Below are 25289 nucleotides of genomic sequence, written 5' to 3' on the forward strand. Positions count from 1 at the left end.
CAGAATCACAGCATGGACAGAGAGCTGTGCCAGAATTAAAACCCGTTTGCTTTTTTTGGTCCATGACTAAGAATTGTTTGCAGAGAACACTGCTTGATGCAATGGCACTGGTAGGAGGAGTTGTCGCAGAAGATAATGACATTGTGAGCATAAACTTCAAGATACCAAACTTTGATTCAACAAGGCCCGTGTGGTTTTAATTAAGACTGACTCTATTTTCTTCTAACCTACATGTAAGAGTGAACCCCAAACTGACGAGAAAAGAGGGGGAAAGCCTCTGTGGTTTCCTGAAACTCTGTGCGCGCGTGTGTGTTCATCTGGCTCTTTTATGCCACTGTGCTAGAGGATGTATGTATTGTTGGAATGGTTGCTATGGTAACAACTGCAGTGTAAGGGAATCTTTCTTTTCTCATTTATCCACCCCCCCACTCCTCCGCTTCTTTTTTCTGTCCAGTTCTATGTTAAATTTGAGCTCTCCCTCCCTCTGTTTCCCTCTCTCTGACTTGTACAGACATGGCTCGCAGAGTTTTTGGGTGGGGAATTTTCAGGTATGCGTCTGCACACACATACTTCGTCTGTGAGCTGGTTGGGTAGTTGACTGGGGAACAATGAGTCTCAAAAAGAGACTTTCCTTCAAGAGGTACTGGAACTTCAACTCTGTAAGTAATGTAACGCTTGTTGCCCAAGCCTCCTCTCCTATCCAGGAGACTGCTTTTGTTCAGTCAGCTGTTTTTTCCTTGATCTGTTGTTACCTGTCCCTCGCTTAAAACAACTGTTTGATGTGAAGTGAACTTGGTTGGTGGTTTTCAAGGTGATACTATCGTTCTTGCCTCAAGTCCAAGTGGATGATATGAGATCGATTGTGATAAAAGATTGTGACTCTGAGATAAGAAAGCTGGCTATCTGTTGAGTGCCTGGTGGTTTGCTTGTCATGGAATTGTGAGAAGCTAGTCTTGTTTGGGTAATCCATATGATGTTATGTCTTTGTCTCTGAAACATTTGCGTCTGGGGATGCACAGCTGGGCACTATTTGATCCTTGAAATCTGAAGGACAACCACCCACAGAGGGGCAGGTCGTCAACAGAGGTGTCAACAGAGGAAAGGAGCGTGTGGAAGAGGTGGCGGTGTGTCTTGGTCGTCACTTTGGCCTTATTTTAGATGACTTATTTACTAGGAAGCAGTAGCCTGTTGAGGTCGCCTATGGTGTGTGTGTGGTCTGAACCATGCGGAACCTCATGAACACATGTCACTATGTCTTTTGAGTTCTGTCCCGAATTCACCAATTTGATGAAGTCAGTATTTCATTCGCTGGCATGTTTTCCTGAAAAATAATGTATTATCATTATTATTATGAGCATCAACAAAATAACGGAGGATGATCTTTAACTGAGACATAAGAACATATTGTGAAGGAACTCGAGAAAGAAGGAATATAAGTTAAAAATTACATCCATAAAGATCAGTCAAATTGAACACTCGCAAAGTTCACAAAGTCAGTCACTCACTGTACGTACTTTTCAAGCATCAGCAACCCCTCAGCTTTTCAATAGACTTTTCCGGTACTGGGACAAATTATGAAGTTAGAGGCAGAAGTTAAAAAGTAAGTATTGTTTCCGTTATCCAAGTGGCAATTTTAGCCAAGATTTGTGGAAGACTTCACTGCCAGTAGGAACAAACTTGTCAAGAAGTTTCAGAGTTTAATTTAGAATTGATGTTTATACTTGAAGTGGGGTTACTGTGAGACTGAATTACTTATTTTAATGACTTGAATTCAGTTAAACTGTTTAATAGTGTAGTGGAGTGAACTGGAGGTAGGAGTAGGACCGTAAAACATTTTTGTTCCTACCAACGTAGTTGGTCGTGCCCCAGTCAGCTGAGCTTCTTTTTGGTGCGCATATGATATGTTGACATTTTTGTGTTTGACTCACTGTGACTGTGCAACTCACTATGCTTTCTCTAGTGATATTTTGGTCATATTTCCAAATTAATGATTTAGATTAACATGTGTTTCTCATCACATTAGTCATCATCTGTTTGAGGTATTTTTCTTTATTCTGTTGTAGCCTGCTTAATTAACATGATGTCCTCTATGTCCTCCATCAGGTACTCAAATACATTGCTTCTAACTGTTTGTCTGATGGCTGACAATAATTACCATGGAAATGGATGTGAAATACAGTTCACAGTTTAATGAAAAAGTCTTTTTCCCAATGTAATGTTATGATGTTAAAATATCTGAGTGTCATGGCATGATAATTTAGCATTAAAACTGTAATATTATGCAATTATGAGGTGCAGCGCTAACTACTCTGTGTGTTCTGAACCAATCCCAAAAGCAAGCAAATACTGGTGGTTGACTATAACGTCACCCTGAAAAGTCATACAGTAACTGGGTGCATTGAATACAGGGATTAGACTTCATAATTATGTTTGACTTCAGCTACTCTGGCTAGTTTGTGTGGGAAGTTATCACCCCAGTGTTGGCATGGAAGAGGAATTTAATCTGCTTGTTCTCTCAGTTTTTCTAGTTTTTTTAACAATGATACATCAATGCCAGAGGCTTGGTGTGTTCAGCTCCATAGTTGACGTCACGATGACCGATGTCTGCCGTGTTCTTTACAGCAAATCACCATAGCTGCACTATGTAGTTAAAAGGCTTCTGAGGTTTGTCTGTTTTTAGCTCCAAAGGAACAGTCAGCGGTGGATCAGTCCCTCCCTTGCCGCTTTTGGGCTTCATGTGGGGCTTCATCCTGTCTGCTCATGATTACTGTTCCGGGGCCCAGCCACCATTCCTTGGTGTCGAGTGTTCATGCCTGGAATCAGCAGCGATAGAGCTGTAAAATGCTGTGACACACAATTAGAAGGCCACATTTGAAAGAACATTTAACATGTGGTCACCACTGAAATGGAGCACATGAATGGCCCTTGGTCTTCTGGTGGCAGTTACTCTGTGGTCAATTGTAAGAGCTTATGTTTGACTTATCTTTTTGGTGAATGGTGAAATTTGTTTGCGTCAAGCTACATATTAACTCAAATGTCTAGCCGAGCGTTGAATATGAAAAACTTTCTTACTGTCCTCAGGATCATGTGTTGACATGTCTGGTCTAGGTGAGGTCAGTCATACAGGAACCATGTTCATTCTGTGAAAATACTTCTGGTGACTTTGCTTTCAAACACTGCCTTTGACTTTCAGGTTTTTTTTTTTAACTTTTTTTTACAGTGGTTATTCTTCATGCATTGACTGTGTTTGATGTCTATACTTTAGCGTAGTCAATAGTATTCAGCATCAGTATTCACCTGGTGTATTTGTGTTTTATTTTTGCAAATGTAAAAATGAGTATGCTCATTGATCTCTCTCTTAGTCTGTCTTTGCTGCGACTCTCCTCCATGTTTACTGCATAAGAAAAGCTTGCCTGAGGTTTTCATGATTGGATGTATTATGAGCCTCTAATATTCACGCTCTGAAGTGGCAGTGCATAAACACTCCTCTGAAAATACATGAATTCTCCAGCGCACACCGTGTTCTTGGACCAAGTGCTGAGACATGTTTTTTTTGTCCTCCCCTTGTTTTAATACAATATCCTCCACCGCCTTTAATGAAAAGGGCTGTTATCCAAAATTCGCTGAAACATTTGTTGATCAGTTCTTAAAAACATCTAGATGCCACACAATGTTGGACAGCAGTAGGTGTGAAGCTGTTTAGACACCCCGCCCCCCCCTAAGCGTTTGCCTTTTATTCAGGGGCATCGCTGCTCACATAAACCACTGAGCATCTGATTAGCAAGTGAAAGGAGGAGTGCTAGAGCCGGTGATGGCTGTGCCGTCTTGATGAGCTCTGATCTTTGTGGTGGCAGTTTACAGGAATGCTGACGTGAATAAGGCCTGTGTGTTTATGTGAATAAAACAAAATGAGGGGTGGGCCTCTGTGTGGAGGTGTGAACAGCTGTGGTTGTGTGGTTTAGCCGGGGGCCCACCCTCTCACTAATTAATATGGAGTTTGTGAAAGGGCCAAAGACCCAACCTCCTTCAAACGGCTCACACACAGTTGGGACCGAGCTGCTGCTGCCAGTGGAGGGATGACTGGAGAGACATTACTATCAGACCACCCGTCTGTCCCTTTTCTTAGCCCACCGGGTCATGAGGGCAGCCTCTCACTTATGCCTCTCTTTGTTCTCTTCCAGTCTGCTGCTTCTTCCGATGGCGGTGAGTACATTTCATTTGATTTTTTTTTTTTAATGATCAACAGTTGTCCTGACCTAAATATTTCATTCCTCTGCACTTGTCTGCTTCATTTAGCTCTCTCTGATTTTCAGAACACTTTTCAAGAAAGGTTTCCTTAGCTGCATGCATTTTCCTTCATTTTTCAGTTCCTCAATAAAATGAGAATTATTTGTGTGGACCGCAATAGCAAAGTCAGACTGTTTTAGGCTTTTCCCCCATGTTAACTCAGAGCTTGGGTGTGTGCTATTAGTCTCAGGAGAGATTTAATGGTGTTGTGGCCACCAGCTCTCCTCAGGTTACTGAAGCTGGAGATCAAACATGTTTCTCTGAAGCGACACGCTCATATTGCTGCGCGCAATATGGTCCATATAGGCACCCTGTGTTCTCACACATCACTGACAACTAAGACACAACTCGCCAGGCAGTTCCTTTAACAGATTTCTGATTAGAATTGTACACCTGGCACATAAAAGGGCTAAATCCAGACCGGATTTTAAGCCCATGCTTGATTTTTGCGCACCACCAGTCCAGACTAGTACTTATGTCAGGAGTTGATCTCACGGTAGTAAAATATAATTCATCATGCCTTGTCTTACCAGAGAGTAACATTCAGATATATTTGAATTGTTATGCAACGGTCTTAACAATTTCCAACATAATTTACTTGTATTACTTACACAACACATACACATTTAGTGGATGAGTTTTTGATGCAACGCCAAACTCCCTTCAATATGTTCTTAATATGTTAAACATGTAATCCACGTCTGAAAATGCCAGAATGGTGCCTTCCCTGTATGATTCCTCTCGTGTACCAACACAGTGCACATTATCTTATTCCTTTGATCTCTCAGCTCCAATAGAACCAAAGCAAGACAGTAGGTCCATATTGAACCTGCTGTCTTTTTTATTTTCCTTTCTGTCCCATGCTCTCAACACCTGCTTCTACAGTTCAAAAGTGGCCATCTGCCGCCACAATCACAGGTATGCTGCAGTTTGAAGTCCCTCACCTGACAGCCATGTTTTCCCCAACTATGCCCTGCTTTTCCTCTCCCTTCAGATCCATAGGTGTGTTTTCATAGATTTACTGTGGATTAGTGAGTTTTGTGATAATAGATCTGACTTTACTTACAGTAAAGGGAAAGCCACTTTTCTTTTTAATAAATCTGAAAACTCAAAGTTGAGGCATATTGCAAAAAATGTGTAGGAAATTCTTCAAAGATTACCAGTTTTCTGCACAGCCCTGGAATTGTTGTAAGTTGTCCAGATACTTTTGAAATCATCTGGTTTCTGAACAACAAGAAAATATCACAGCAGTTCAAATTTACAGCACTGCTTTAGTATCGACTGGTCTGAGACTCTCACCATGTGTGCAAAAGAAAGAAGTGAGGGTGACTACACCAAACACCCCTGCTGCTGCCTATTCATGGGTAGCGGTGGTGCTCTGAACCCCGCTTTAAAAAGCGTAAACAAACTTATACAAATGGTGCGGGACAGTATTACTGTGGAAACATACAGATGGTTAGATAATAGGACATTCCCATCTTCATTCATCAACAATGGTCAAAGCTGCCACTGATCATAGTAGAAAGCACCACTGTGTCTAAGTTTTTAGAGGAGCGTTGTGAAATTGCCGACGATATTGTTGCTCCTATAAGCTCCTCTAAAGTGATTGAGGGTTTGTTAAATGTCAATTCATCTATGTACTGGCGACAGCTATGCAGAATTCTGGACTACATTTGGATTTCATATAAATACACATTGTTTTTTTTAAATTGAGGTGAGAACACCTACAAATTGGAGTATGTAATTTGTAACATGCAAGTGTTACAAATTACTGCAAGCGAGGGAAGGAGGACTTATATAGCACAAGAAAAAACATCCTCCTGGTTAAAATTAACCTTTAACATGTCTTACCTTTCTCTTCTGCTGTCCACAGATTACAGTGGAGTTCAGTTGCAGGGCTGCTGCAGCCACAGCAGCTTGAACAGCAATGGAAGTCTTCCAGGAGCCACCAGCCGCAGGGGCCATCCAGAGCAGCGGGTGTCTAGCTGGGCCAGCTGCTTTGAGCGCCTGCTGCAGGACCCTGTGGGTGTCCGCTACTTCTCGGTAAGAAGCACGCTCCATGCTCCTTGCAGGTGCACATACACTCTGGACTTTTTCTTTCAACTTGTTTGTGCTTTGTGTTTTTCATGGTAACCTCGCCTTACTCCATTAGTTAGCGCACAGATGAGTTCGGAGATTGTTATACAGCCCGGTAAAAATTGCATCAATGGTCACCTTACTCTTAGCTCAACTGTCCTGTCAGTGTCTACTCTTGGTCCGGTAATGATGGTGTAGACCAGGAGTTTTTAACCTCTTTGATCTCAACAAATGGGCCCGCGGCCCATTCAAGTAATAGAACCGATTCATTACTCTTGATTTCATTTGTCATCAATAACCATATTTAATCTACTTTACACGTAAACAAACCAGAACCTTGTGAAATGACATGAAACCATGTGATCATCACACTTACTTTCACATTTATTTGTCATCGAAAATTCCAACAAGCAGCAGAACTAGGTGCAAGTCATAATCATCAAATTTACTAAATAAAAAAAAATGCAAACTGTTGAGGAAATTGGAAAAACAGAACAAGATTCTGAATAAAATAAATATAATGAAAACCTAAATATAATTAAAAAATTATGTATTTTATTTAAACTCCAGGTCCAAAGATATAAGTAAAGTGTAAATGAAAGTGTCACCATAAAATGTTCTCATTAATTCTCAAAACTGCTTCAACAAGTGCTTTCATGAACAGTTTTTACTGTAGGGGACGGCATCACTTTATCATTTTTTCAAGAACTTCTCCATCACATATGTGCAGCTGTCAAGTCAATTCAGTGACACACTACTGCCACCATATGTGGCGTATGTATTAAAACTGAGCATCTCGCGCCCCTCACGACCCAGAGGTGTGAATCAAAAAACTCTAGGAGGCGCTTGCGGCCCAACCATGGGCCCCGGCCCCATGTTTAAGAATCTCGGGGGTCGACGACTGCACTGGTACAGACCACCACCAACAGCTAATTGGCCATAGAGTTCCTTCGATGCAGTGATTATTAGCTCTTGGCATAAAAGCTAAATGAACTTTGAGGGCTCAAAAATGAGCAATAACATTTTATATTTTTGCGTGTTTTTTATCTGTCCATAGATTACTTGTTTAATGACTGATTCCCAGACATTTAGGTTTTTGCTATAAATGTCTTTGAGTTGAGTCAAACACTGTCTTGCTGCAATACAACATTGAGTAACAGTCAGTTAGAACACTTGTAGGGTAACAGTAAAACCTAAACGGACAGCAATGACAACTCTAAGTCAGTGTTAGATTTGAGTAATGTTGACAGTGATGTCAACATGATGGCACAAAAAGTGTTTGCTTTTTAAGCGCTGAGCAGTGTGGCAGATGCATGACACCAAAATGGTCGTTCTCCCAGTCTCAGGACGTGGCACCTTTCCACAACGATCTCCTTTGCTTTCCCTGCTGTGGACAGATGACCCCATCACCACATTTGTCCTTGGCTGGCAGTTTTGACACCTCTTAGGTGGAGCTCATCCCACTTTTACGATTTCATGTTGCTTCCACCAGTCACAACTTCCATCAGCTGTTTATGTTGCGATTCTGCAGTTCAGTGTGCATAAGCATCGTAGTAAATTCCTGCTTGTGTGGACCTGTTTATCACACAGCGATCCATACTACCTTCGACTTAATGTGAATCCTGTCTTGCGAACTTGACATACAACTCCAAATAAGCCATTGTCACTGTCCTTGCGGTGAAATCTCCACCCACATCAGTGATGAATTCTTGAATTTAGCACACAGCACCTTTTAAAGAGCTCATCTCAACTTTCTCCTCACCTTCCCTCTGCACCTCTCGCTTGCCTACACTTCTTCGCCCACACACACACACACTACACGGTCAGTTTTCTCACTACCAGTCTTAACAACAGGACTTGAGCAAAACAAAACGGTTCTGCAGTTTGTTTGGGTTTTCCTTTAAGACTCTATCTGTATCTCCTCAGGAATTTCTCAAGAAGGAATTCAGCGAGGAGAATATCTTGTTCTGGCAGGCCTGCGAGTACTTCAGTCATGTCCCTGCCACTGATAAGAAGCAGGTAAGTTCTCAGTATGCACCAATCAATGGTGTCTGCTTTATTCTTATTTTGATACAGAGCACCCACTGTTAACTCTCGTTGCTTATGTTTCAAACAATCATCATTACTAAAGCGTGTGCTGTGTGACCATGAATCCACAAAAGAGGAATTGGATTTTCTCTTAAATACTTGTCAGAACTAGTTAGCCGGTCTCTCTCAGGACAGATCAAAAGAAGTTTAAGTTATGACAAAGCTGTTTAAGAAATGCTAGTCTGGTCCCGGTATAAAGGTGTATCAACAAATCTGTTGCTGAGGTGAGGTCCTGTGTGATGTTCTACAGGCAAGCAAGAACCACCTCATAGTGCAACCTCACTGACAGAAAATTGTCATTCCTTCTCATGGTAACCTTTTTTAGTCTTTCTGGACAGTCACCCACATGTGCATCTGGAACTATGACACAGTAATGTAAAAAATATATCCAACATATTGGTAAATCCAAACAAACCGAGCTCAAACATTCATCAACCGTAAGCAGCAGGAGTGTATGGTTTAAGAAATGTGCAGGCACTGGTGTTGTGTGGCCAGTTAATTCCACTACCTGCCTCTTATTTTACATTACAAAATGCTCTAGAAGTCAACGAAGGTGTATTTGCTTGCTTTATCTGCTCAACAGTGATTGTTTAGGGTCGGTGGAAATGTAGCCATGCAAATGGAGTGTTGTAAGACAGCCTTATCTGTAGCTAAATGACTGAAATGATAAAGAGACAGAGTTACGTTGTGTTGTTACATGGTTGCTGACCTGTTGTCCTCCCTAGCTGTCCCAGAGGGCTGGGGAGATCTACAACAGCTTCCTGTCCAGTAAGGCCACCATGCCGGTCAACATCGACAGCCAAGCTCAGCTGGCTGATGACGTCCTCACCTCCCCGCGGCCGGACATGTTCAAGCTCCAGCAGCTGCAGGTACCACAGACACCGATTCACTTTTAATTGAACCCTTCTGTAGCTGCCAGGCGCAATAATAGCAGATGTGTAAGTGGTGGGGACTCTGTGTTCATTCTGGGGGGGTTGTTCTCATCCAGCCTTCGGTTGCTTTGCATAAGCATATTGGACTCTTTTGGTGGCCATCTGGGTTTGTTTACAAAAGGGCTCAGAGGCTTTTGGAAGAAATGTAAACACAAACTGGCATCCACCCACAGAGAATCTACAACATGTCATACACATGGATATGCAATCAGATGGTCCGTATATCTTCTCAGCTCATGCTTGAGTCCGATGTAGTGTGTATGATGTAGCCCGCGCTGCAACATCTGCCTCACTCTTTTCTGACACCTGTTGCGACGTCACCTGCTGCAACATGACACTGACCGCTTCCTGTGCCACAGATTTTCAACCTGATGAAGTTCGACAGCTACTCCAGATTCCTCAAGTCCTCACTCTACCAGGAGTGCATACGAGCGGAGGTGGAGGGGATGCCTTTGCCAGATCCCTACCAGATCCCCTGCAGTCCTGCGCCGTCTAAACACAGTGCAAGCTCTGACCGCTCCACGCTGTCCACTCCTAAAAAGGTGATTCACGTCTTTAAGCTATTAAGAATGAATCTGTCCACAGTAATAATTTGGCTTGCTGTGGGGCTGACAAAAATCAGGGCAAATACAGTGAAGGAAACTATATGGGTTGAAAAAAAATCTTGCCAAAGAAATCAGCTGTTATTAATGCAGACTCTTTTCTTGCATTTTTATTGCTGGAAAGATTCTATAATCTATATACACTGCACAGTTGGATCAAGAACCACCTACCAATTGGCAGAAGCTGCTAAAGCTGTATTGGGAAAGATGTGATAAAACTTTTGTCTTTAGTCTTTAAGTGTTATGTTGTATTCGATAAAAGTGAGTTAAGTTGTAAATGAAAGAAAAGAAAGTCAGTTACTAATGTGAGAATTCTTTTGCTCTTTTTCCATTACTATTGTGATGAATGATCATCTTCCAATAAGTTACCGGTACTCATTTTATTATCAGCCTCTTTGAACTGCTGCAGACTGTACCAAATATGCCATGTCACTTGGTTGTCGTGAAACCAAATTTTTATGTACATTGTTTAACATCATTTACACGCTACAGATTAATAGGACTGGATTTCCAGAATTAGCTTCTAGATGTGACCATGAAGTCCTTGCACAATAAAGGGTAAAGGTGTTTTAAATCAATTGATATGGAGGACCCGCAGATATTACTGTATGAAACAATCGAGAGGCATGAACAGAAACCGACACACTACCCGGGAAATCAGGTAATAAAACCTGAACAGATTAATAGAATAATGATCATTTTATCTTTCTGAAAATCACTCTCTAGGAGTATATGCGTCATTTTCTGATCCTGCCTGTCATTTTTCTATCTTGAAGATGCATGTGATATCCGTGTAGTTATTTAGTCACAGTTCTGTCTCCGTATTTTTTCCTTATTTTTAGACAGATCTCCGAGATGAAGTCCAAAAGTGAAATATGTTTTGACTCCACTTCAGAACCCAACTATTTGTGGGCAAGAACAAAATATGTCGTACTGATGAGCAGCAGACAGCCACGCTGTCTTGAGCTGCTGGATGAGTTGGTGTCATATCCTTCCAAAAAGGTTTATGAACTAGCCTCACTGGGTCCTTCAAAAACACAACCATGAATGTGGACATACAGCTTCCTCTGTTACTGCTATATCATACATTTCCCCCAGTTCCTCAGTTGTTTTATGCATAAGGGGGGTTCTAACATTTTCATATCTATTTTCAGCAGGTTCTGTCAGTGAATGAAAGCTTTTTTGTTTGTCTAAGATCAGTATCATCTGTGGTGGTCGTGTTAATGTGATTGGCTTTGGTAACAGGAGGCCAGAAAACAGAGGTCGGGGAGGTCACTCAACGAGGACACCAGGGAAGAGAGTGCCGACAAGAAGCGAGGAATATTTTTCTCATGGTCGCGCAACAGGAGCTTCGGCAAAGGTCCCAAGAAAAAGGACATTGGTGATATTAACCTCGGTAAGAATGTGCATGAATACCCTCAACACAGGAGAGCCAATGACTCGCGCCCTGCTCTCCCACCGTCATTTTTTAAACTGCACCATTCAACAAGTACTTAACATCCTCACAAAGATATTAAAAATAGTGAATGTAGTGGTTATTGCCGAAGTATGTCATCTGTCTTACAGTTTACATCCGCTGTGTGGACTGATGTTTCGTTGAGCAGCTCTGCTGTTGCTGCCACACAGTTATGTTTTTCTTGGTTAAAACTAATTATACTGATCAGCTCCTCCAGCTCAAGCACAAATGTTTGAGTGGATTCCTGAATCCTTGACTTGTTTACTGTGAGGTGTTTTACTCACTGCCTGATCATTGAACATGTGCCCTCTTCTGCAGACTACTGGGGAAGTAACGGACGCAGGGAGTCCCAGGGTTCTCTGTCTTCTGGAACCAGTTTAGACATGGCCACTTCCTGCTCAGCTGGGAAGATTGAGGTAAGATTCTCTTGACTGATTGCCATGGCAACACTGAGCCGAAGGAATCTGCCCACTCACTTATACATCCCTGCATCCTGGTGAATAAACTTCCATTGTTTTTTCTGCCTCAGTCTGACAATCGACACTCATCTGGAATTTGGGAACGTTCTCATAAACACTGCAGCGTGTTGCTGCCTGATGGCTCCTGTTCCTCCATTTCTCTCCGGAGCGGGTCGTCTATCCGGGAGGTGCTGCAGGTTCTCTGCCAGAACATCAACATTAACATTGCTGCCGTCGATCTCTTCCTTGTGGGAGGAGAGAAGGTCAGTGTGGAAGTCACACATAGAACTGCATAGCAAAAGTGAAGCAGTTGGCTAATATTTATTGAGAAAGTTGTGTCTGTTTGAAAGGTCAAACTATTTACAGCTACACTTAAGAATCATGAGGGAAATACAGTAGGAGTTACAGGTCTTTTATGCAAGACAGGTTACATGTGAGTGTACACACAAGTCGTTTGTCATTTGTGTAAATTTGTATTAAATGAATACCATACAATGGAAATGATTGTGTTTTTACATGCTTTATAGTTAACTCATATAAAAAAGTGATTTCTTACTGTTTTGTGTGATTACTAGCAGACGTGAATTGTATCTTGGTTTTGTTAAGATTGGATGTGTGGGTGGCTTTTGGTTAACTCATTTATTGGCCTTGTTGAGAGGAGTGTACACATGCCCGCAGCAGCATTTGATAATGAGCAAATATGACTCACTTCTTGTGTGATTACCTTCTATTAAGAGAAAAGGTTTCCATTTCCACTTTTATTGTTAAATTAACAAAAGCAGGCGATGTTTGTGAGCTACTCTCTGCTCTCAGCCTGATGTTTGATAGCAACAATATTCTCTCCTCCTTCAGCCTTTAGTGTTGGACCAGGACTGCATGACGCTCAGCTCACGAGACCTCAGGCTGGAAAAGAGGACGCTGTTTCGGTGAGATCAAAACAAACAACAGTACATTGAGAGGGAGGAGGTTTACTGCATCCCCCACCCCTTTTGTTCTGCATTGAGTGATGTGACATGTATTTCTGTTTCTGTTCTGTCAGACTGGACCTAGTGCCCATCAACCGCTCTGTAGGATTGAAAGCCAAACCCACCAAACCAGTAACAGAGGTCCTGCGTCCCGTGGTGGCCAAGTATGGCCTCCACCTCAATGAACTGGTGGCCAAAATAGTAAGTCTTGACTTGCTTTATTGTTTGTTTGAAGCTCCTGTGTGTCCCCGGAGGAGTGTGTGCAGCAGGGTGGAGTATCCTGGTCATGGACGGGAAACGACCGCATCCTATTCCATCTATGCGGTGGTTGGCGCTCTGACTCAACATGCTCCTAAAGATGGAGTACAAAGCCTGTAATTTAGAATGACGACACACTTTGCTGTTCTTCTGCAGGCCTCGGTCTTATTTTAGTCCTGTGGGTTTCCAGTGTTATACAGAAGCACAAACTGTTGTATAAATGACAAGTGAGGTATTTAGATGACCGTGTGCTGTTCTCTAAACACTTTTTTGTTTCTCCTCCTTTTGTTTTAGAATGGAGAACCCGAGCCTTTGGATTTGGGAGCCCCCATATCCAGTCTTGATGGTCTGCGGGTTGTCTTGGATCGAGCGGACCCTGCTGCTGGCAAAGGTGCAGGCATCACATGATCCAAAAAGTTGATGCTGGTCTTTCTTAGATTGAGTTTTCTGTAGCAGCTATTCTATTTTCGGATAAAAATGCACATCCTAATTAGATGAAAAGTGGTTGCAAGTTGGTTATCTGTGGTCGCTGTTGCTGCGTATACAGTGCTTACAGAAAGTATTCACAACACTGTTTCCACATTATATTACAGCCTTATTACAAATTGCATTAAATTAATCTCTTGCCTAAATATTCCACACACCATACACCATTATGACAATGTGAACATTTTGTGGGGGGTTTAACAAATTTATAAAAAAATAAAGAACTAAGAAATCACATTTACTGAAGTATTCACAGCCTTTGCTTGATACTTTGTTGAGCCACCTTTGGTAGCGATGACAGCCTCAAGCACTTTAAATATGATGCCACTAGCTTAGCACACTGATCTTTAGGCAGTTTTGCCCATTCACTGTAGGGATGCTATTGAGGTGGTGATGAGCAGTGCCTGGTTTCCTCCAAACATGATGCCTGTTGTTCACCCTAAACAGTTCAATCACATCAGACCAGAGCGTTTTGTTTCTCATGGTCATGGAGAGTCCTTCAGAAACCTTTTGGCAAACTCCAGACGAGCTGCCATGTTCTTTTTACTAAGGAGTGGAGGAGGAGCGAAGATTCTCCACTCTCCAATGAGGAACGCTGGAGCTCTGACAGAGTGACCGTCGGGTTCTTGGTCTGACTGAGGCCCTTCTCCCCCGAATGCTCAGTTTAGACTGCCAGTCAGCCCCAGGAAGAGTTCTGGTGGGTCCAAACTTCTTCCATTTACGGATGATGGAGGCCACTGTGCTCACCGGAACCTTTGAAAGCAGTAGGCATTTTTCTATATCCTTCCCCAGATTTATGCCTCAAAACAATCCTGTCTCGAAGGTCTGCAGGCATTTCTTTTGCCTTCAAGCTTGACGTTTGCACTCTCACATGCACTGTCAACAGTGGGACCTCATATAGAAAGGTGTGTGCCTTTCCAAATCATGTCAACTGAATTTATCACAGATGGACTTCTATTAAGCTGTCGAAACATCACAAGAATGATGGGTATGAATACGTATGTAAATGTATTTTCTTAGTTTCTTTGTTTTTAATAAATTGTCAAAGGATTCCAAAAAACTTCACATGGTCATAATGGGGTATTGTGTGTATAATTTTTAGGCATGAGATTTATTTAATACAATTTATAATAAACGCTGTAACATTATAAAATGTGGAAGCAGTGAAGCTTTGTGAATACTTGCACACTATACGCAATAATTAGGGGGTCATTTGGGATCCACTTTGCTAAGGAGTATAACAGCTGGTCAATATGTCAGTAAAAGAAGGAAGAAAAAAGAACAAAAATGATGATGAAAATTATTCTATTTAAAAAATTATTCCGTACATAACAATGATGTAACAAGATGAGTGGATTTCACTGTTTTAATTGAAATTCATTGATGTACTGACCCCTGCTGACCCCTGTTGCCTCCCATAGTGCACTGAAATAGCCCAAAGTTAGTCACTTTAATGCTCAGTATTTAGGGAAGAGTACCTTTGGCACCTTCTGTGAAAAACACTGGAAGTATGGTTCTCATCCTTCCCTCCAACAGAAGTCACGTTTGCTCCCGTTCTTTTTCATAAGCCCCACCATGGACTGATTTATATAACTCATGTGCTTATGGAAACATCAAGACCTATGAAGAGAAGTGTCACATATAACTACATGAACTATGTGAGGTCAGCCAACAAATAGTTACTCCCATCTGTAAATGGCAGGATTACCTGAGTAAATGTGTTGGGTAATACATGATAACTTAAACCAGTAAACCAGAACCTCTGCATCTGTGTAAAAAGCTGATAGTTTTACTGAGAAGTCTGTGCAGAGTCACAACTTTGCGTGTGTGGCTACACATTATGTTTTTTCTTTTTTGTTAGTATTACTGCTTAATGAAATTCTGAAAATCCAATTTTACCGACTTCCGCTTGAGAAGTTGCTCACATCGAGTGGCGGCCATGACATTTAAGGAGTTTTCATCTCCTTCTACAGTGGGCACAAAGAAAACACAATAAAACGACTGGCGTTCTCTGATTCAGTTCTGGCATTTTTTCATTGAAATACCAGACCGACATGAATCACTTGTTTGTGAGCTGAGTGGGCGGCTCTGATGCAGTAACCAGAACTAACGTATCACTGAACTCGTCAGAGCTGGTGGTGTTTTTTCTGCTCAGGATGTGGTCATTACCTCCAGTATGATACAAGCACATTATTTTAAAAGTCTTAGATCCTAGCAAATTTCTGACCCTATCTGACCTTGTCTGTTCAGCAGAAAAAGCCAAGTCTTCCTCTCTGAAAGGACATCCGCCGACGAGAAGTCTCTCTGCGACAGTGAGTAGCCAAAATGACAACACAACTTTGTCCTCCCTCTGCTGTGCTGCTTCTGCGACGTCACATACACTCACAGTACACAGCATATTCTTCTCTACTGAGGCCTCTTCTGGTGTTCTGTTGTGACATTTCACCCTAATGCTGCCTATTGCTGACTCACTGCTTGTGTGTATTCGTTCGCCATGAACATTAAGTGTGATGTTCATGTAGAGAGCTGCACCCATTGCTCTCAACCTCTTTGGCATTAGTCAGCCGTAAGTAACCCTCTGCAGGTGACAGAAGTGGGATTCATGTCGTGATGTCGAGAGTGGTCATACACAATTTTGGCTGCAGAAACACGACCGTCTATGTGAGGCAGCTGGTAGCTAGTGCTTTTAATGCTACATTTTTCCACTTTGGAACTTAATGCACACACTTAATGCGCACACATAAACCAGCCATCACATGAAGGTGTGTTTTGTTGGCAAAAAAGGTAACAACATGGGCACCTGCTGAGACTGGATACAGTGCTGTCGACAGTTTTCACACAGCTCATTCTTAGCGGTGAATATTGAGACATGGATAGTGTTTTGGTGTATCAACCAGTGCGTCCACTAGTTAACAGGAGGCCGTCTAGAGGGTCCAGAGTCCACTGATGTTCACAAGTCTGTGGACACAGGCAGCTGAATGAGTTCAGACTCTCCATCTTTGCTCAGTAGCTCTCTCTGCAGCTCATGTCTGGCCCCTACATTAGCCCTGTCCCCTCCCTCACCCCCGCCTAACGGACTACGTTGTGATTGTTGCATCTGCAGGGAGATGAAAGGTCAACACCCAAGGAGTTTTCACTGAAAGCCAGTGGAGCAGCCTCGGCCCTTGCAGGGGAAAAGAAAAAACAGAAAAAGATAAATATAGATGAAGCCGAAGGTAAATCCCTTCTCTCCTTCTTCATCTGTGGCTCTTGATATTTCTGCGCTGACTAATCTGCGTGTGTGGCGGGTTGTTGCCTCTGTCAGGTGTGAAGCTGCTGCGCTGCTTGTTCAAAACCCCACTAATCCTTCTCTCTCAGCTTCTGACTCGCATGTGAAACAAAAACCCTGCTCTTGTGACTTGTAGAATTCTTCGAGCTGTTGAGCCGAGCGCAGATGAGTCGGGCCAACGACCAGCGTGGACTACTGAGCAAAGAAGACCTGGTGCTTCCTGACTTCCTGCGCCTGGCTCCATCCTCCTCCTTCTCTGTGACCTCTGACCTGGCGTGCTCCACTCCTGACTCCGTCAAACAAGGCAGAGAGAACGGGGGACCTCTCCCTCGCGGGCCTCTCACATCCAGATCCGAGAGCTTGGACTCTTCTCTCAGCTCCAGCGCTAATGGATTCTCCGGGCCCAGACGTTCCCTCATGCCCCCTGCCCGTCACCTACCTTTCGGCACACACTTATCCCCCATCCAACGCCCTTCTGACTCCAGGCCCAGCCTCCGCACTGTGGAGGAGGACGCCAATGTCGACATGACGCTTGTGGGCGAAGGAGACATCGACAGCCCCAACTGCACCCTGCTGCCACCGTCTCCGTCCCCTGTGCCGTACCAGGAGGGCAGTCTGCCCGAGGCCAACTTCACCCCCCCACCGCCGTGTTCCCACCCTGCTGACAGTGACGCACAAGGAAAACCCACTCCAGGTATTTCGTCAAAGTAGAACCTTGTCATCCATCCACCTGTGTGTTTGTGTGTGTGCGCGCGTGTGTGCGTGTCTGAAAAACCCTCAGAATCTAAACTCAGTGACTATGATGCACTTTATTGACAAGTCCAAATGTAACTTTGCTTATTCTACTTTTTTAATCATGTCTTGCTAAGTGTGATGGTATGTTTCCAACTCATATTCTCTTCTGTTATCCCAAGTTTCCAGATCATTGTTGAAATCCTCATATATCCACCATATCCTCTTTGACACATCCATTTCTATTGTCAGCTGAGGCAAACCTAACAACCGTATCCAGGCATAAGAAGTTTTTAGATGGCTACATTTATACAATATTTCCCACATGTATCAGCAAAAACTAAACAACCAAAATAATATTTGTAATATTTAGCTCCTTCATGACTGTCACATAGAATGACACCTTAACTGTGATTCAAGCTGCTTCAGCTTAACAGCTTTATTTTTGGCAGCATCGAGCGAGGAACATATTTTTCCCATCCTTTACTGGCAGGTTTCCAAGCAACTGATCTGTCTTAAGAATCCAAGCTCCAATCTGACATAGTTCAGCCGATACTGGGGTGTTTTGGGTGCGACGAAAACAGGAAGCGTTTTGGTTCAATGATGATCCCATGCCACTGGTGTTAGGTTTAGTTCATCCACCCCCGTTTGGTTGAGACTAACCACTGCAGATCTGCTGGGACTTTCAGCAGCACAAAATGGAAGGAGGCCATGGTGTTTTCACAAAAGATGAGTGACTGCTATATTATCAGATGTTTTTCTCTCACCAAGGGATTGGCTGGGTGGTAATTTATGTGTTTGACTCCCTGTGATCCTGACAAAATATTTTTAGGCAAGTGGTGCGTTGATGTTCCTGAAATTATTTCATAACCAAATAATATTTGCTTTGGAACATATCAGAAAGGCTCCGGTTCTTTAGACATTACCTTCTTCATTTTCAAGTATATGGCTGACAGCTGGTCACATGACTGGGATTTAAACGCCCCGTAATGTCAAACACAGATGTAACTAATGTGTGCAATATGGATCAGCAGATGAGTACTGAAAAGTCAGAACCAAAAAAAATACTGCAGCAAATCTGTCACCATGATGAAGCTGTGAACCCCTCCCCTCAAAAGCCCACATCATCAGCACCCTCTCCATCCCAACCCCTCTGGTGACGCGCAATTCAACAGTGTCAAAAAGGGCAACGAGGAGGAGAGGAGGAGGATGAGAGCTGCTTGGTGACGCTGTTGAATTGCCTGTCAGTCTCAACTCAGGGTGCACACGCCCTCTTACTGGCTTGTTTTAGATAAGGAGTGCTAATGCAATCTGTATTTTTTTGATTGAGTAGATGTAATAAATGTTTCAAATCAATTTTGTCTGTCTTTTTACACGTCTTGATTTCACCCCCACCCACCCATGCACCCGCAGTGACACCACCTCAGCATGCCCTTCTTCCATCCCTTCATCTTTGGGGATCCTCTGCTCTGCTTGTCTCTGTCATGGTGGCAGTCTTGTGCTGTGGTGTCGTGGCGATGGCTCACATGGTGGTGGTCGTCTTGACTCTCTGAGAATCTTTTCTTCTCTGAACTGCAGTAGATTCATGTTGTCCAATGGAATATCAGGTCCGCATGCCTGGAGAGGACTATGAATTTGGTGTGTGTTTGAAGTGAGGGCAATCACTGGGTCATCATTGGGGGTGTGGCAGTGATGCCAATGATGCTTATGCACCTTCATCATTTCATTTGGTTAGTTGCGTTCAACTAGCGTGTTACGTGAGTAGATGCAGAGCTGTGTTGCAAATTGTCTCTTGGCATGCGTGTGGACCGGTACCTTACAGTCCTTATATGACTGTGGGAGTCTTCATGAGGGTGTGTGTCGTGGCGAGGAGGTTTTGTTCATCTTTGTCTTGCCTGTGTGGATGTGACTCTTTTGCTTCTTTGATCTCCTTAAACGAACGGCGTGCTTTCTTAAACCGATCATTTGATTCCATTCCTGATGAAGCTTCTTTCAGCGAATAAAAAAAAAAAAACGGCTGCTGTGTTCTCACCTTGACCTCGCCAGTAGAAGATGAGGAGGCAGAATTAACGAGACTCACTCTCGCTTCTCTTCCTCCGGTTGCTACGTCCATCTGACTGAATCTTCCCTGCGACGGGAACCATGGTAACCTTATCCACCAGTTGACGGAGCCACAGATAGAAACTGTCACTCCTGATTTTCATTTACCCTCCGCCCCCTCTCTTTCTCACCCACTCCCCAAAATAACTGTGGCAATTCTATGCAAGTGTTTAAATCAAGCACCTGTCGGAGCTGCAAAGAACACGCGTTAGTATCTCTACCTTGGTGGGGACATTTCATTGCCGTAGTTCCTTCCTCAGCCTCTCCCCCTACACCTAACCATCCAAAACACATGGCTAACCCTATCCAAACTTATACCCAATTATAATAACCCACTTATTTTTGCCGTGTTAACCCTCAAAACCTCATGAGGAACCACCAAATGTCCTCACAAGATCAGTCTCTTGTCAAAGATCGGTCCACACAAGAATATTAATATGTACACTGTAATAGCAGACGTGTCCTCACAGCACAACAAGTGTGAGAGTTACGCTCCCTGCTGTCCAAAGACAATGGTGCATGTTAGAGAAACGACGTCCTACTGTGACTCAAAGCTACAAGTCAGATTCTTAAATTCACCAACCATTCCTGGCTCTTTTCGGAATCCACATTCTCTTAGCTAGTACTGAGTGTGCGCATGATTGTTTTCGGTGACAAAGGTATCACTGACTTCTGATCTCGATCAATGCACTATAGATACGCAACATTGTGGATTTTAATGGCCGCTGTCCTTCATGGTGCTCAGCAGTCCGTCCACCAGGGGGAGACATTTACTTCAAAACCGAGTTACCGCGAGCCTGTACCAGCACGTCTGCTGCCCACGAAGCTTCACTCCAAATAATTTGGAAAATATGCCTCGTTGATTCAAAATGTCCTTTTAACAGTGCCCAAATCTCTGCAATCATCGTCTTGTGAGACGTCGAGAGAATTTGAAGTGGGTTTTCGGGTATGAGTGGCTCTTCTACTTAACAGGTGCTGACTTATTTATTAAAATATCTTGTAAGAATAGTGGATGAAGAAAGGACTAATTTAAGCACCATTTGAATCAATTTTATCCAAATTATTCATCTGAACAAACGCCTTGTTAAAATATGTACCATCCCACCTGAGGCGGCGGAACTGTCTGCACAATTAGAAAGATAAAAAAAATTAATGTGTAACTGTCTGGCAGATGAGCCATGACACTTCTGACAACAGAGGGGGAAACTATCTTGAACGTTTCGGGGTGATCTGAGGTTTATTGCTGTCACATGGGTGGAATATCTCAGCAGTACTTTTGACTCTGATTCAATTCCCTATTCCGCTAACACTAGCTTGACTCTGGTCTGGTCTTTGAGAACTGGATCTTTGTGAGGTAACACACATGAAAATCCAGCAGCTGCACAGATACGTCACCAGCTTATGTTGACTTCTGCTCGTGGACTTGCTGATGTGCCGTCCCCTCCCTGCTGGGCTGAGTGAGACGGTCCCTGTGAAGTTTCAGCTGCAGACCGGTGTTTACATCTGTGATGCAGTTATACGAGTCACCCCGCTCAAGTGTTTGAATCACTGAGGCCCTCAGTGTTTAGAGTCGATGGGGCCACGGGGTTCAAGGGAGCGGGGAGTTTATCCCTCATCATGCATCTCATGCCGCCAGTGAGAAACTCAGTAGTCTATCCGTCACCGAGCTTCCTGAACTCTGGGTCCACATGAGGAGAAGAGGTCTGATTCTTAGAACCTTCACTTAGGAGATTACATCACACTTATCTGTGGTTACGCTACCAATGTTGGGTAGAGAATCCAAGAGTCTTTGACATGCCGGTCCCATGCCCCAGTCCATGATCTGTGATGCTGCGCTTGGTGTCCTCCAGACTTAACTGTAAGATTTCTTGGCTGAACAAGAATATCCACAAACCTTGATGCTAATCCTTGGGCAGTTTTCCTAGCTGCAGCTGAACTTTGCTGACTGATGGTGCATTCAGAGAATTTTTGAAGTAGAACTTTGTCTTATTAAAAACTAAGTCAGCTGGAAGGCTTCTCGGCCAGACTGCATTCATGACCCGGTTTCCACTTACTGCCCATTATCGTCAAACACATCCAACTGAGAGAGATGGCCAGTTTATACCCTTCAGTAGTTAGGGCTTGTAAGACTACAGTTTATGTAAATAGTTACAAAATAGTTAACTTATAGACGGTAAATAAGACACACAAATTCACAAGCAGCTTCGGTTTTGGGGGATGGAGCCCCTCAGCAGACGAGGTTCTCAAACGCTGCTCAGACATTAGCTGCTCCACTCCCTGTGGAATCCCAGGACAGCATCAGGAGATGCTGAAGTGACTCCTGGCACTGTTGATGTTAAAGATGTCGAACCTCCGGGTGGTTTATCAGCGGGCTGACTTGTGTTAACGTTGCCATCTTTCTGCCTCAGATGCAAGTCCCAAGTCGCCTGCTGACTCTACACAGGAAGTCCAGGAGGTGCGGGACGTGGAGGGTGTCCATCTTGAGGAGAGGAAACTGGAGACGTCACAGATCGAGGACTCTGAGCTCAGCGTGAGCTTCCAGGGTTACGTGGCGGAGCTGCGTCAGTGCCAGAGCAAGATGAAGAACGCCCAACTGCCCCCCAATGGTAGAAACCCTGCGGAGCCCAGCGACTGCCAGACGGAGCTCTTTAAGGCCACTGTCGTCTGAAGGGACCCCCTCATCTGCCCTCACCTCAGAACACTGCTGCACTTTTATCATGAAAGGGTGCGTTTAGAACTCCACCCTCGACGTCATGTGTTTGATATAGTATATTTGCAAGAGCTGGTGTTTTCTCAACATTGTGTTCTAGTTCCACTTCTGTGAGGCTGAGCTTCCTGTTCTAGTCCGGCTCTGTGGACGTCATCCTGCCGACAATATTACCGAGTGACCTCCAAGGATGGCTGAAGGTTCACATGGATGATTTTCAAAAGTGATTATTTATTAAATGTTTATTCAATTACGTGCAACTTCAAAAATGGTTAAAAAAAATGCTCAATTTTCCGTGTTTTTAGTTGAAGCAGAAGAAATTAGTTGGGAAGTGAAGTCCCACTTTTTGGGATAGTGCTGTGCACTCCAGGTTGGCAAGGGAAAAAAAAAACAGTCAATTTTCTTGAGTACTAGTTTGCATTGGTAGTTGTACAGATCATGACGGTACTTTGGTTGCCTGTACACTTTGTTGCAGTCAGTGGTCTTCCAATGTTCGATGATTAAAAATCTAGTGATTCCACTCCAAGACGACTCTTTTTCTTTTTATTTCTGGTTGTGGGGGGGGGACGAGGTTCAATTCTCCTGACGTCATGGAGCAGGCCCACTGTTGGCAGACACTCTGTGGAAGGAGACTTTTACTATTGCGTACTGAGCGTGCTAGTAAAAGAGTCGGATCACTTCGGTTTGGTCCAGTGACGCACCATCCTTCGACTAATAAGTGCTGCTCCTCTTTCCTAAGAATTCAAACTTTCTCTTGCTTACATAACAGCTACGCACCGGGAGAGTTCATGTTGTCAATAATTAATCTGGTTTCCTCTCCTGACTCGACACCTCCACCCAGGGATGTGAAACCCTGGACCGGCCCTCTCTTTGTAATCTCCATGCAGCATCTGGAGGGAAATTATTACGGGGGAAATTAGAGGTTGGAACGGGGCTGACGCCTGACGCAGCTTGTCGCTGCAGGAATGCTGAGCTGCGCTGGCTCATTTGGCTTGATATTCTGTGCCAATTGAGTCAAGAGGCCAGTGACTGTTTTCATTCATCCTCACTGGGTCACCTGGACTCCAATCACTTCATGACACTAATCTGGAGATGGCTCTTTTTATTTACCAAGGTCAGTTTGGTTTGTTGTTTTTGGAGCGCTAACTCCTCAGACATGAGCCTCTGTCAGGAGAAGATGGAGCATCTAGAGCCCTCCCTTCAGAGGGAACAGCTCCATAATGGCAGCTGCCATCACCCTTTCAGCAGTTCATCGCGTCACACGGCTTCTGATACTAGATCTGTTTTGACCACCAGTTTATCTTCTGTCTGGGCGCCAGTGCATCAGTTCAAGCTAAATATTAAATGTGGATCTTAGTAACACTGTAAAACTAATGACTAAGTCAATCCAAACACAGGTCTCCTTAGAGATTTGAGGGCGTGGCCAGTTAATTACACATCTTTATGCACAGACTTTCTCACACTGAGCCGTCATTGGTGGTGAGATCATGTGTCTCAGGGTTAGGTAGAAGACCAGTCGCTTTGACACTGGAAAGCGTTGACACAGGATATTTAGGAGGTGACTGAGGTTCTCCTTAGAAATTTTCAGCAGACAACTGACGCAGCTTGTCACCTGCCATATACAGCACACACTTATATGTGTACTTGGTGTGGTGGTCCATGTATACGCTTCTTTTTTTCACCAACTTAATGTCCCACTTTGTAGAGTGGTTCACCATGAGCCTCCTGCGTCACACCAGGCTGGCAGTCACCCCATATACAGAGAGCAGGCTGCCTGCCTGGGCTCGCTCCACTTTTGAGGAGTCGTCCCGTCTCCGTACTTTCACATGGAGGCTTCATTCAAGCACCAAAATGGCAGTTGACTTTTCAAAAGTGATAACAGATGATCAATATCTTATGCACAGTCACAGTCTATTTCAGTTCAGGAGGTTTTTCATTTGTTGGCAGCTATTACAATGGGAGGAAGTCATTGGCGAGAGGAGAGTGCTTGATGCAATACAATAGTGACGTGGAGCAATTTGAACTTGCTGCCAAAGCCTCAATTTTGGGCCAACAGAAGCAAATCAATCAAAATGAACAAGAAGGAATTGTTCCTGAGAAGACATGGCAACTTTCCCTCCAGATAGAGTATTATTTTTCAGACCGGATAAGGAACATGAGACAGAAGGACAGAAAACACAGGATGCTCTGGCTTCTTTTTTAACCTGGTCGCACTAGAGCAGGCACGTCATGGTTTCCGCCAGGATTTCAGTGGGAGGAGTATGATACTTATTGCATTGTTGACAATAAAAACGCTAGTTTTTAATCAGGAGAATGAAATCTTTTTCAATCTGCAGCTTTCCTCTCGTCCGTCTCTTCATATGTCCGGCCAGATGCGAGATATTAGTTCAGTGAGTAGCTGATATGTTCTTTTGATTTAGTTATTATGATGTTTCTTTCAGGATTTTCGGTTGAAAACAAGCTGAAAACCGCCATGATCATGTCCACCTCCACCATGCCTTGTGTTTTCCACTTGTTCCAATGTTTCCACTTCATTTTAATATGTTTGATCACTTGACAGTTCATCTTTTTAAAAGAGATCATTTTTCTGAAGGCATGGTTTACATCTAGCAGAAAATCTGCACGCATCTCGAGTTCTTGAGGTTTGTTTAGATGCTGTTTATTCCTCCTTTGTCTCCTGGTGGTGCCACCACTCTCCGAGACAAGTGAACTACATTCAAAACAGATTCCAAAGTGCTGTTTACAGTGTGGTGCGTCATCAATCCCATGATCTTTTGTGGGTTATGCCTGACTGCGTGACGTCACGACACAAACAACTTGGGTAGAAGGTTAGCGTGCAGGCTTATTTTTCAAAACTGACAAAAAATGACTCAT

General features: G+C 43.5%; 1 protein-coding gene across 8 annotated transcripts in view; it reads left to right on the plus strand.

Moving 5' to 3' along the window:
* The window catches only part of rgs12a (regulator of G protein signaling 12a), a 38542-nt gene extending 15637 nt beyond the window's left edge, over positions 1-22905 (plus strand). For 2 of the 8 annotated variants that reach the window (XM_053860555.1, XM_053860560.1), the window contains 16 exons: positions 4182-4203; positions 5173-5205; positions 6161-6330; positions 8290-8382; positions 9177-9320; positions 9743-9925; positions 11231-11381; positions 11760-11857; positions 11971-12162; positions 12752-12825; positions 12939-13065; positions 13417-13513; positions 15859-15920; positions 16712-16823; positions 17013-17570; positions 22117-22905. In XM_053860555.1, coding sequence (XP_053716530.1) covers positions 4182-4203; positions 5173-5205; positions 6161-6330; positions 8290-8382; positions 9177-9320; positions 9743-9925; positions 11231-11381; positions 11760-11857; positions 11971-12162; positions 12752-12825; positions 12939-13065; positions 13417-13513; positions 15859-15920; positions 16712-16823; positions 17013-17570; positions 22117-22376 — 2376 coding nt within the window. In that variant the 3' untranslated portion in view covers positions 22377-22905. Of the gene's footprint in view, positions 1-299; positions 660-4181; positions 4204-5172; positions 5206-6160; positions 6331-8289; positions 8383-9176; positions 9321-9742; positions 9926-11230; positions 11382-11759; positions 11858-11970; positions 12163-12751; positions 12826-12938; positions 13066-13416; positions 13514-15858; positions 15921-16711; positions 16824-17012; positions 17571-22116 lie in introns of those variants that run through there. The other 6 variants (XM_053860557.1, XM_053860562.1, XM_053860559.1 and 3 more) reach the window with 5 other exon arrangements.
* Positions 22906-25289: the final 2384 nt, after the last annotated feature.

This window comes from Synchiropus splendidus, chromosome 3 (assembly GCF_027744825.2).
Source record: "Synchiropus splendidus isolate RoL2022-P1 chromosome 3, RoL_Sspl_1.0, whole genome shotgun sequence".
NCBI classification, from domain to species: Eukaryota; Metazoa; Chordata; class Actinopteri; order Syngnathiformes; family Callionymidae; genus Synchiropus; species Synchiropus splendidus.